This window comes from Notolepis coatsorum (assembly GCF_963971535.1).
Source record: "Notolepis coatsorum genome assembly, chromosome: 2".
In the NCBI taxonomy this organism is placed as follows: Eukaryota; Metazoa; Chordata; class Actinopteri; order Aulopiformes; family Paralepididae; genus Notolepis; species Notolepis coatsorum.
The window spans coordinates 186,042,690-186,056,611 of record NC_140166.1 but is presented as its reverse complement, the minus strand read 5'-3'; the positions used below and the strand labels follow the sequence as shown (position 1 = coordinate 186,056,611).

General features: G+C 41.0%; 1 protein-coding gene across 1 annotated transcript in view; it reads left to right on the top strand.

Annotated features, from left to right (window-relative positions):
• Positions 1-13,922, top strand: part of chaf1a (chromatin assembly factor 1, subunit A (p150)) — a 57,212-nt gene that overhangs the window by 28,072 nt on the left and 15,218 nt on the right. The window contains exon 13 of the mRNA XM_084337712.1: positions 8,206-8,371. Within this exon, the coding sequence (XP_084193838.1) occupies positions 8,206-8,371 (166 nt within the window). The remainder of the gene's footprint in view (positions 1-8,205; positions 8,372-13,922) is intronic.

Sequence of the window (13,922 nt, the reverse complement as noted above, 5' to 3'; positions counted from 1 at the left end):
GGAGGGGACTTGTGCTATGTATGACTTAGTCCACATTGCAGCCGGCTTGTGGGAGGCAAGAAACAGCGTTCGTGACAGGGGAGGGTTGAATTGGATGATACGAAATTGGGATGGGAGAAAATATAGAAAAATTGGAGAAAAAGTGGATAAAAAATAAAAAAATGCCACGGCTATATACGTGCCTCTGGTCCACAGCGCATGGATTCGAAACCCGTATAAACTCGTGGCTGGTCCCCATTGTGTTAAGGGGATGCAGACCAGAGAAAGACTTTCGTCTTATTTACATCAGGATCCCCCATTTTCAATTCATAATGACATTTATGACATACACAACATACAGGTATACAGATATAAAAATCTAATCTAATCATCTAATCTAATCATGACATTTATGACATACATAACATACAGAATACAGTACTGTTACATTTGTGACATACGAGATATGCAAATATACAGTACTGTTAAACAGTAAATATATACATACAAGTGGGAGGGAAATGTACATTAGGAGGGGGTGGGTGGGAGGGAGGATGTTCGGACATTTACGGGGGCCAGTTTCGAATTGCAGCCTCCCTTTTAGAGCGGTTTTGAAGGTGGGTAGGGATAGTTTAATTTTACTATTTAATTCACAAGAGGTTAGAAATTCTACACAAGTGACTATTCTGATCATAGGTTTCACTTTAGGGCTGCAACTAACGATTATTTTGGTCAACTAATCTGTCGATTTATTTTTTCGATTAGTCGACTAATCTAACGATCATTTTTGTCACACCCTCCATCTCTGTTTCCTGTGGGTGCGGCTCCTTTTCCGGGCTCCAGTGCATGTTTTACCTCTCATGCTCAAGTCTGCACACCTGTGAATGTCACCCTGTTGTCCAGTCCCTCTGCCTTAACACATTCCCTGCCACTGGTTATATCCATCAATATAGCCAGTCTGCCACCACTCTAAGCCTATGGAGATGTTCACCTTCTTTGCAGGGCTATAACTTTTTAAATTGTATTGCTAAATTGACATTACTATGGCCCATTCAACATCGATTATCTATCGTTCAGGATGTAGGAACGTTATACTTTTTCATTCATAGCTTCCTACAAAAATACCTTCTAGAATATAAGTGTTTTTATTGTTTTCTGCAGTAATTCATAGAACGTGAGTTATAGGCATAAACGCATATATAGATGATCAATTGCCGTTTATTCCCGATACACGCTATATTAAAAAATTCAACTCTATATGATCCTATACGTTATGCGTCATCATGCGCGGATGAAAGGGGGGGGGGGGGTCGTTTATAATTCCGTGATCGTCAGTAAATGCTTTATGTAGTATGGGTGACATATTGATCGGATCGGTTTGCAGTGAAATGAATAAACAATTGGGGTGAAAATGGCGTCAGCGTCCTCTTACCGTGCGTTAATGAGACTGGCGGTGAAAGATCCCAGGTATAGGACATCGATCGCCTAGGTCCATTTCCGGTTTGTATGTCGCAATAAACGCCGAAATCATATAGATTATTACGTTTATAAAGCGATCCATTATGTACATAGTGTCTGTCGGGAGCCTTGCGACAATATCTGACGGCCGGATGAATTTAATCGACGCACAGCAGCCATATCCTGTTTACCAGTGTAACTAGCCCGACCATCCACCAGGCGGCGGTATTGAGCCATCGTTGTATTGAGCCGTAGGGTCCAGCTGCAGCGCCGGAGGTGTATATATGAATTATGAATGCCATGGTGAAAAATTTAATATTGATATCAATAACGCTGTACAGCGTGGTCTGGCAGACAACGCATGGCCGGCAATAACGTTGTACAGCGTGATTGGCGGGGAATGTGTTAACATAACATGATCCCATAGCAAATTAAAATAATTACTCATGAAACATTTGAATTTGGATCTTAAGCAACTTGCTTAAATCAAAATGTATTTGAATAACATAAATATAATACAACAATCAATCATAACAAAATTAATTAATTAAATAATGCAAATTAACGTGTTTAAATGTAAACAAAGAAAGAAAATAAGTAGCAGCATCTGCCCCCAGCACCGCGGCTGATGGGGATGTAACTTGGTCCAGGAGGGTGACTTGGAACAGCTGTAGGGGGAGAGGAGAGGAGGTTGACAGATCAGACAGACTTCTAGGTCTTTTGTTTGCTGTGTGTGAGAGGAGCGTGTGTATGTGTGAAACTTTATTTTAGATGATGTACTGCATAATGCCATTAATGTGAAAGCTAGTTGGAACTTGGCTGGCTAGGCTACAGACGGCTCATGTTAGCACAGAGTGTCGTGTTTTTGCAGACTGACTAGCTAAGTAAGATTGTGACACACACTGCCACATTGAGTATATGTCTATATAAAAGCTGTAAGCTTGGCGCTGTTGTTTAGCTAACGTTACGTTACATATAGGTTTCAAGTTTCAAGTTTCTTTAATAGTTGTCATACAGAAGTACAGAATACTTTCATACAAAATGCTTCTTACTGTTACGCTCCAGAGACTGTGCTAGACAAGATAGTATCAAATAACATAGTATAGCATGTAATTTAGAAGAAGAAAATGAGGTCACAGTGTTCGGTATAGACATATGTACAATGTTCTGAGTTACCATATAATATACAATACTATGCAGTGTACTAATGTACAGTACTATATAGTGCAAAGCAGAAATGGGATGAGGTACAATTTAGGTACAATTTACAGTAAGGTGTACGAGTTGTAGTGCAATCCTTCATCAATAAATATAAAGTGTGGGGAGTGGGTGCTACAGTGTGTTTGTTTAAAGTGGGTGTGTGCTATAAGGTGTGTGGAGTGGGTGCTACAGTGTGTCTGTTTAAAGTGAGTGTGTGCGTGTGGATGTGTGTGCTATGTGCGTTTGGTGGTTGTTGTTGTGTAGTGTTCATTCATTGTTCGTTTAGCAGCCTGATGGCCTGGGGATAGAAGCTTCTTCTGAGTCTTTCTGTGCTCGCCTTGAGACTCCGGTATCGCTTGCCTGACCGCAGCAGTTCAAAGAGGCAGTTGTTCGGGTGACTGGAGTCTTTAATGATTCTCTTAGCCTTGCCCTTGCAACGCTTGTTGTAAATGTTCTGGAGGGTGGGGAGCCCCCCTCCAATTGTGCGTTCGGCTGAACGTGTCACTCTTTGTAGTCTGCTTCGGTCTTGTGCAGTGCTATTCCCAAACCAGGAGGTGATGTTGCCAGTCAAGATGCTCTCTATTGTACATGAGTAGAAGTTCTTAAGGATCTTCTGACTGACTTGGAACTTCCTTAGGCGCCTGAGGAAGTAGAGGCGTTGTCGTGCCTTCTTCACAACACTGTCAATGTGTGTGGTCCATGTCAAGTCCTCGGATATGTAGGCTCCGAGGTACTTGAAGCTGTTGACTCTCTCAACCGGTGCCCCGTCGATGCTGAGGGGGCTGTAGTCCTTGACCCCCGACCTCCTGAAGTCCACAATCATCTCCTTTGTTTTGCTGACGTTCAGGGAGAGGCTGTTTTCCTGGCACCATCCCGCCAGGACCTTGACCTCTTCCAGGTAGGCCCTCTCGTCGTTGGCAGAGATCAGGCCCACCACCACTGTGTCGTCAGCAAATTTGATGATTGTATTGCTACTCCGCTGAGCCACACAGTCGTGTGTGTACAGGGAGTAGAGGAGGGGACTCAGAACACAGCCCTGGGGGGCCCCTATGTTGAGGGTGATGGATGAGGAGGTGCAGTTGCCTGCTCTCACCACCTGGGGTCTGCCAGTCAGGAAGTCCAAGACCCACTGGCAGAGGTCATAGTTCAAGCCCAGGTCCCTGAGCTTGGCTATGAGTATGGAGGGGACTATGGTATTGAATGCCGAGCTGTAGTCGATGAATAGCATTCTCACATAGTTCCCCTGCCTCTTGTCCAGGTGTGATGCTGCTGTGTGCAGCACATGGGCTATGGCGTCCTCCGTGGACCTGTTGGGGCGGTATGCAAATTGCAGGGGGTCCATGTTGATGGGGAGGGAGGAGCAGATGTAGCCCTTTACTAGCTTCTCAAAGCACTTCATGGCTATGGAGGTGAGAGCTACAGGGCGGTAGTCGTTGAGGCAAGCAGGCCTCGGGGCCTAGGGGTCCACGATATTGATTTTTTGACCCAGATATCGATACCAATAACTTTCTGCTCCTCAAGGTCGATACCGATACCGATAATATATATATATTTATTGTATTTTTTTTTTTTATTTATGTATATTCCTTTAGTTTTGACCTAACCAGATTTATCATGACATGAGCGTTACTACTATGAACAAAACAAAGCCAAGAGAACAGTTTTGAGTTTTGACTCTTCAAATAAAGAGACTACCGGTATATTTATTTTTCCAAATAAATATAATTTCAGTCAATCACAATTCACAATCCGTCAATGTCATTAACACATTCCCTGCCACCACTTTGATCATCTTATACCATTCTCTGCCAGTACTGTAAGTCTATGGAGATGTTCACCTTCTTTGCAGGGCTATAACTTTTTTAATTGTATTGCTAAATTGCTAAATTAACATTACTATGGCCCATTCAACATCGATTATCTATCGTTCAGGATGTAGGAACGTTTTACTTTTTCATTCACACATTCATACGAAAATACCGTCTAGAGCAGGGGTGGGCAATTATTTTTCCCGCGGGGCCGAATGAGCAACTGAAAATATTTAGGATGGCCGGGCCAAAATTCCAAACTCAATTATGCATAATATACATTTTATTTCTATATAAAAAGCAGTAAATGGCATTGTTTTGACCCCTGGTAAGAGTGTATGTTATTATTTGGCAATTAAAAGGTGAGGTTAGCTTTCAAAAATATCATTTATTCAAATAGAATTTATTTCCAAAATGATAAACAAAATGTGAAACATTAATATCAAAGGACATGTATGAAAAAGTGCTATACAAATAAAGTTATTATTTTGAGTTTCATATACTATTGAAACAAGGATTTTCTTAGCTTTCTAAAGACATCACATCATCTTATAGCCAAAATAAACAAGACATGTCACTAGGGATGGGTACCGAATTCGGTACTTTTGAGGTACCGAACCGAAACACGTCGGTACTACCGAGTATCGAATCAAGTGAGAAACCGAAAAAAAAATAAAAAAAAAATAAAAAAAAATATTTTTTATTAATTTTTTTTTTTTTTTTTTTACTTTTTTCTTTTCATGTCAACGTTCACACGCACAATATATGCTTACCTAGGATTTGACTTGATTCAACAACAAAGCAGTCGGAGCAATGACAAGCCGAAAACTGTCGAAATTGTAGTTATTTGAAGTTTGGATTTTTTTTTTACGACTGAGGTAGGTAAATTAAATGTCGACAGTTTTCGGCTTGTCATTGCTCCGACTGCTTTGTTGTTGAATCAAGTCAAATCCTAGGTAAGCATATATTGTGCGTGTGAACGTTGACATGAAAGAAAAAAAAGTAAAAAAAAAAAAAAAAGGAGAAAAAAAAATTAATAAAAAATATTTTTTTTTATTTTTTTTTAAAGTACCGAAAAAAGGTACCGTTGGGTACCGGTATCGATTCACAGGTACCGGTACCGGTATCGGTTCAAATGTGAAAGGTACCCATCCCTACATGTCACTGAACTGTGTAAAGAAAAGTGTCCCAGTAGCCTTTTTTTTTTTTTTTTTTATACTTTACATGCCTATATTAAACATTTAATGTTTTCAGAACTGTGCAAAAAAAAGAAAAAAAAGATCAAGTGTCCCATTTCACTTGTTATATTTCCACATTTTAGTGTTCTTCAGCTCTTTTTTTTTTCATTCAGTGTGATAAATCCAGTCTCTGTTGAGCTTTAACAAGTCCATCAAAGTCAGGTTGCATGTCTGAGGTGGAGATGCGAAGCACAGCTGCCAGATGTTCATCAGTGAGAGAGGATCTGTACCTGGACTTGGTAAACGTCATGACTGAGTGTCTGTTCACATATAGGTGGAGCCAAAGAGAACCAACATCTTCTGAGCATGTCTTCTCATGTTTGGAAAGTTCTCCTCCTTGAGAGCAGAGTAGAACTCTAGCAGTGATGCTGACTTAAAGTGCTCTTTCAGTAGTGAATCAGACTGCAGGTCAATGAGTTCAAGCTGAACATCAGTGGGTGAACTATCAACACTGCAGGTAAAGGGAGAGGAAACCAGCTGCATTTCATCCTCAACCTTTTTGAAATCTTGAAAACGTCTTGAAAATTCATCATGCAGTGCTCCCAACATGGATGAGTACCTGTGCCGGTGATCAGCTGATGGTTTGACTTCTTTCAGGGTTTTCATGTGTTTGAGATTGTTGCTGCCTAGTTGCCTTGAAATTTATTGCAACTTTGTCATGAAGGCTTTCACATGGCTATGCATTTCATGAGCAAAAATGCCCTTGCCCTGCAGTTGTGTGTTCAGTAGGGATGGGTACCGTTCACATTTGAACCGATACGGTACCGGTACCTGTGAATCGATACCGGTACCCAACGGTACCCTTTTTCTGTACTTTAGTCTCCAAAAATGTAATCTACCTACCTCGGTTGTGAAAAAAGAAATCCAAACTTCAAATAACCACACTTTCGACCGTTTTCGGCTTGCCCCGACTGCTTTGTTGTTGAATCAAGTCAAATCCTAGGTAAGCGTATATTGTGCGTGTGAACATTGATATGAAAAAAATAAAAAATAAAAATTTATTTAAAATCTTTTTATCATGTAATCTTTATCCGGCCCGCGGGCCGTACAATGCCCAGGTCTGGTCTAGAGTATAAATATGTTATCGTTTTCTGCAGTATTTCCTAGAACGTGAGATATAGACATAAATGCATATATTAGATTATCAAATGCCGTTTGATACCGATCAACAATATATAAAAAAATTCAACTGTACATGGTCCTAAACGTTATCACTGACCATGCGCGGGTGAACGGAGGAGGGGGGGGGGGGGTCGTTTATAATTCCGTGACCGACGTTAAATGATTTATGTAGTATGGGTGATATATTGATCAGAGCAGTTTGTATCGAAAATGATAAACAAAAACGCTGAAACTCACGTCAGTCTCCTCTTACCGTTGGGCGATGAGAGTGGAGCAAACAGATCCCAGTTATGTCATGTGGATCGAGACGATCCATTTCCGGTTTGTATATTACTAATACACGCCCAAATCATGTAGATTATTGAGTTATGGCAACGATTCATATCCACAGGGTGTGTATTGAGTCCTGCGACGATAAACGAGTGGCCGGACGGAATAGGGAGACTCACCGGGATCACAAGAGATCGACTTCCGGTTGCAACTTGCCGATCAGCCACCAGGTGGCAGTATTGAAGCGTTGCAGAGTTGTGCTGGCTCACACAGCATCAGACAAGTCTCCGTGAGTGAAATATGAATACCATGGGGAAAATATGAAATATGATCAGAAACACGCCATACGCCGTTATTGGCAGAATTCGCATGACCTTGAAACACGTCGTATGCCGTTATTGGCGGGGAATGGGTTAACAATGTGTTTCCCTGAACAATGAGTGAACTAAAAACATGTCATACCGCAGCCTCGGTATAACTGAAATAGCGTGCAGCAACGCTGTAGCTTGGCGCTGTTTAATGTTACATACAACAACAACATACCGCAGCCTCTATAAGCCCCAGCAATAGTTTGCTTAGCAAGCATTATCCATATCCATGAGACGTTCTGTTTTCCAACATGTAAGCTAACGTAAAAAATACAATACTATGGCTAACTATCTAAAACGTACCCATGTTCCGAAGCTCCGGGGTGCATTCTTTCTTCTTCTTACCCGGGCCGTTACTACAGAATGCAATCAGACAATGGAAACGATACTGCCCCCAGCACTTCCTGTAGTGCATTGCAGTTACAAATGAACATTTGCGTCTCTGATTTTTTTATACGACGCATCGACGCAAAAATTCCCCGTCAACGATTCTTTATGATTGACGTCGTCGATTATGTTGACTAATCGTTGCAGCCCTATTTCACTTTATCGACTGGTGTCTTGGCTATAGAATTCAGGACAGCCATACCTAACGACAAAAGTCTCTTCAGATGGTGGTCTCTGAGACAAAATATTATCAAATGGGTGTCCGCAGCCTAATATGTAACAATTCAGGGGTCCTTGACATGTAAAAGGCTGAGAACCACTGCTCCAGATTGTTTACATGTAGTTATTTGATCATTACATTCTCTTGTCTCTTAGTGCTGTCTCAGATGCTCCCTCTGCTGCATGGCAATGCGAACAGCAATAAGGTGATCATCACTGAGTTCCAGGAATACTGTCGCCAGAACAACACCACCTCCTCCTCCTCCTCCTCCTCACCCAGCCTTTCCAGCCCCCTCAGTTCAACAGACAACATTCCTACCAGGTGAAACAGCAGTGTATTATCATAGTGTTTGTGTGTATATGTTGTTGTGTTTTTAGTGTGTGTGGTGTATAGTGGTGTAACGGTACATGTATTCGTCCCGCGAATTAACGGTACGGACGTCACGGTTCGGTACGTGCAGCCATACGAAGAATACGTCTGAATCAGTCCGTTCTGATCCACACTCTCAAATCAGAAGGTGGCGATAAAGCACCTAAACGCTATTTGCCAACCGTCAACAAGAACAGCAGAAGAAGACCACACACCAAAACAAGATGACGCAGACGCCTTCACGTTATAGTAGAGGAACCCGGCTTCAAACATTTATTAAAAGTGCTCGAGCCTCGTTACACTGTCGCATCCCGTGCGCACCAGGGCTCTACGCTAACCTTTTTCCCAAGGAGCACATGTGCTCCTAAATGAAAAAATTTAGGAGCACACAAAGAAATTTAGGAGCACACAAAAATATTTAGGAGCACAGTGAAAATATTTAAAGTAACAGAGTTTTTTTTTTTTTTCTTTTTTTTAATAATTGTATATTTATACTGTGCGTGCATGTGCAAACGGGAACGGGACACACATCTGTGCAATAGCACATACCACCAAAGTCACTGGCCCACTGTGTGCGTGTGTGTGTATCTGCGTGTGCAAACGGGAATGGGACACAGACATTTGAACTATTAACTTAAGTGATTAATGCCTACTGTGGCAAAGTTGTAGCCAACAACTAAATCAAATCAAATACAATTTATTTGTAAGGCCCGACAACACACGTTAATGTCCCCAGGGGCCGGACACATCTTCTTTAAACAAGTCAAGAAGAAACATCACAATAAGTCAAGAAACAAAACAAGAACACCATAAGGTCCAACAAATTAAAAATAAATGCAAAATAAATTAATGCAATGCAAACACTCTCAGACAAAAAAATGTAAGATGGAGCTGCGATAGCAACTGAACATTTTGAAAGATTAAAGATAGAGCTGATAGCGGATCAATTTGAGGCACAACTAGGCCTAATAAAAAAGGCATTGACATTGAACTACTGCTACAAAAGTAACAGTCACTTAACTTTAGCTTTTGCCCCTTTTATGCATACAATGCCTATGTTTTGGCTAGTGTTCCTCTTCTAGAAAAATTTTCCTTTCAGGGTTGCCTATTGAAATACTGTACACCTCCAGTAGGGGTGGACGGTATAAACGGTATACGGTATAAACGGTATTAATTTGCTCTACGGTATGGATTTTGACTATACCGTGTAACCGGTAGAGCAGCTCTAAAATAGCAATGACGTCATGTAACCACAGCGCTACTATTTCAATCGCATTTGCCCCTAAAAATAGATAGAATTAGTCATAGATAATAGATATGTGCAAACTGGAAAAAGTTATTTAGGAGGCTTCGCGCAGTGGGCGTGTCAACACGCAATTGTCATTTCATAATAAACACATATCACCGCGGCGCACAGCAAGTTTCAATTTCAGTTCCTGGCATTTTTAACCAGTGGAGAAAGGTAAGAGATGTCCCTATCGTTTTTCTTATATGAATTATTCTACGTTAATAAAACATACCTGGTGATCAACTACAGTTTGCTGTAAACATTATGATATGCGTGTAGTGTTATGATAACGACGGCTGCAGCGGGAGCCGGGAGGAGGGCTGCAGGCAGCAGTGGATTTGCGATTAGCATGCAGCCGCAGAGCCAGCGGCGGTTTCAGGTCAGGTCCGCTCAACAGCGCCCCCCCACCCAACGGCTGAAAGCTGTGACCAGACCTGAAAGCGCCGCTGGCTCTGCGGCTCTGCAGCTACATATGCTTCTAGCAAAATCCAGCATCCAGCCCGGCTGTTTGCAATGGGAGCAGCACGGACTCTGGACTTATTTTTTTTGGAATATAATGACTTTATACGCAAAAGTAGCCTAGTTTTAAGTTAAAATATTATAAATCTACATGCCTTGAGGATGTCATTCTTTATATAGCCTGCCTATCAGGCAAAAAAATTATTCTAACGGAAACACTGATACCGTGATATATACCGTTACCGTCTATGCTTCAAATTATACCGTGATATACATTTTTAGACCATACCGTCCACCCCTAACCTCCAGTACAGAAGCATTGTTTGAGTTTGCGTGTCAGGTAGACAATTGAGTGACAGTCGATTCCGCCAATTACGTCACACCGCTTGCACCCACCTCTGCTGTTGATAATGCTAGCCAAGTTGGCACACAAGTGGGCCAGTGACTTTGGTGTAGGGGTGTAACAATACATCGCAATGCATCGATCCTAAGGGGAAAATTCAACTGCATCGATTTGAAAATGTTAGAATCTATTATCGCAATTCTAATGTGTACACAGTGTTATGTTATTCTCATGTCCGTTACAGCCAACACAACGACATACGCTACTGCATCAACGTTATGATTAACAAAGCAAGGCATTCGTTTTGTTGCATTAACTAGGGCTGGGCGATATGGAAAAAAATCATATCGCGATAACGATATGATAATGTTATCATATTTCTCGATATCGATAATTATCTAATTGTTATAAGTATATAAAACATTTTTTTTCTTTTTTTTTTATACAACAGATGTATGTTTATTTTGCAGCAATTCTTTGTCATTGCCGCCATCTTTAGTGTTACATCCCCTCACACTCCAGTTATCAGGCTGCAGCTGGTTTAAAAGCTAAAGTAAACCGGCTTCTCTGCTGGCTGTGGCTCCAGGGGAGTTGAACAGTTCTGGCTCTGCTAGTTTATTTTCGTGACTGGAGTCTAGTTCTGCTAGCACACATAGCCTACTGTGTACAGATGGTTTCAAACTGTATTTTAAATTAGAAAGCAAACAAAATAAATGGACAAGAGAAAAATAAATCTCAATTTGGTCAGTATTGTCATTTGGACAAGCAAAGCCATTACTTTCAGTTCCAGGCAAGAAAGACAAGTCTGTCCACTGTCTCTGGTTTTAAAACTGCCCTGTTGCAGGTCACAAAAAAAAAAAAAAAAAAAACGATTTTTAGATTTTTTTTTATTTCAATATTCTATATCGATTATTAAAATATATCGTGTTATTTATCGTTATATCGCCCAGCCCTAGCATTAACGTTATATTACTATTGCTATCGATAAATCTAGGTGTTCTAAAAATCTATTGCTATTGGTAAGACTAGAATAAGTTACATTAACTTAATGTTACTGTCTCGGAAAAATCTCGCATAGCGCAGTGACGGACTTTCCGGAAGTAAAAAAGCAAATAAGAGCTTCCGATTGGTCATTTCTTTTCTTTCCCTTGAAACCAGTCACGTCACTCTACTGTGATTGGACCGTTGGCTTGAGTGCAATGTGGGACTTGTAGTTTTTGAACGATTAGCAGCGGAGAGAAAAAAGCACGAATGAGGTTGTAATCTTCACTCGCACACTGTGCGAGTAATTGATTTTTCCGGTTCGCACACACATATTCTTAGGGGCAAATGCGAGTAAACTGGTCGCACTGTAGAGCCCTGCGCACATAAGCCGGTCCGTGGTCCCAGCCGTTTACAGGCAGTGATTGAGCACAAGCTTACCACTGCACCTAGAGCTGCCGCGATTACCGCATTACCGCGGTATCGCTGTTACATCACGGCCACCGCAGAGTAGGCTGAATACCGCGTCACCGCTGTTTTTTATAATAATAATAATAAATTACCCTCCTCTCGTTGGGCTTGCGGCTCTGCAGATATACCCTACTCATCTATCGAGGTTCCAAGCGACCCTATTGGGTACCAGAAAAGTCACGTGAAACATTGCAGACCACTGATTGGTCAGAAGAGAGACGCGTCACACGTTGTAGCGTCATGCAGTGTGTTACCACCAATCGGCAAGCGCGTATTAGGTTTTTACTTCCTGAATGTCAGATCATCACAACACGGCTAATAACGTTAGCTTTAACTCTCCGCCGGAGTGGACTACATCGCTCCTAAGGAGTACTAAACGAGACATAATGATTTTACTGTCTGCAACGAATGTTATAATAAAAGCCCTTCGTTCTATACACTTGTCTGATTGAAAACTTTATTAACAGACCGCAGAATGGGACAACTCAGCACGCTCTGAGCAAAGAAAGGAACTGAGATATGAATAGAGTATTGCTTGCCTTGCTATTGTCCGGTAAATACGCTGATGTTATTGAACGTATAACTATATAATGTTAATGCCACAAAACGAATGCCTTTATTATAAAGTAGTAACTTTATAGTAATAATAATAAGAAAGGGTCGGGGGGGTTAGGGGTAACCACCCCTGCCCGCGACACCGAGTGAACGGCGCACGGCCAGAGTGGAAACTTCTAATCCGTGTTTCACTTTCAATAACTAATGCGTGCTTGCCGAATCCCAAACAATATTCATGCTGCAAAGTCATCCTCTAAAAATAGACATTTAGACTAGAGGCAGGCTATATGCTATAAAGAGTAGACTACTACTAAAAAAAAAATGCATTCAAACTTTATTTTTTTATTTTTTGTTGCATGCGGTAATAACCGCGGCGGTAGGAAATATTTTGCAAATTTGTGCGGTAAGGAAATAATCAATACCGCGGCAGCTCTAACTGCACCCGCCGTTCAACTAACCTCCCGTGCTACTGAAAGCTATCTCGCAGTGACCGCCCACTTCATTAACTGAGTGGGAAATAAAAAACCCAGGCTATATGATAATAAGTGAGGCTAGAGGATATGGAAAGAGATGATAATAAGTGAAGTTAGATGATAATAAGTGAGGCTACTGTAGATTATATGGAAATAGATGATAAGTGAAGCTAGATGATAATAAGTGAGGCTAGATGATATGGAAAGAGATGATAATAAGTGAAGTTAGATGATAATAAGTGAGGCTACTGTAGATTATATGGAAATAGATGATTATTGAAGCTAGATGATAATAAGTGAGGCTAGATGATATGGAAATAGTTGATAATAAGTTAGGCTAGATGATGATAAGTGAGGTGAGGCTTGATGATATGGAATTAATTTTGTATTCTATTTATTTTGTACTTTTATAACTTAAGATATGCTTTTCAGTTCTGTAGCTGATTGTGACCAATTGCTTTTTTTTTTTTTATCCGCCCTGCATAGAAATAGGACCTATGCAAGAATGTTCACTGTTGTGTTTACTGCTTGATGCACTACAGGGCCAGGCTGTACAAGCAATCTCAGGGGGGACTAATATGACACTAGGTAGAGCTAAGCACTACTGTCTGTTCAAAAATAAAATAAACCTAGCATAATGCGTTTGGGACTTTTGTTGCTTTTTTCCCTGTTGTACCGAACTCGTATTGAACCATGACCCCAAAACCGAGGTATGTACCGAACCGTGGCTTCTGTGTACTGTTACACCCCTAGTGGTGTAGGGATGTGCTTAACGGTTAGTGAGCAGCTGACCGCCGTCATTAACCAGTTTGAATACCGGTTAGCTGTTTATACATTATTTAAAACATTTCTAAAGTATTGTAATGCACACAATCTGCCCATTTCACTTTCTAATTCTCTAATAAAAAAATAAAGCGAATGAACCATTTAACC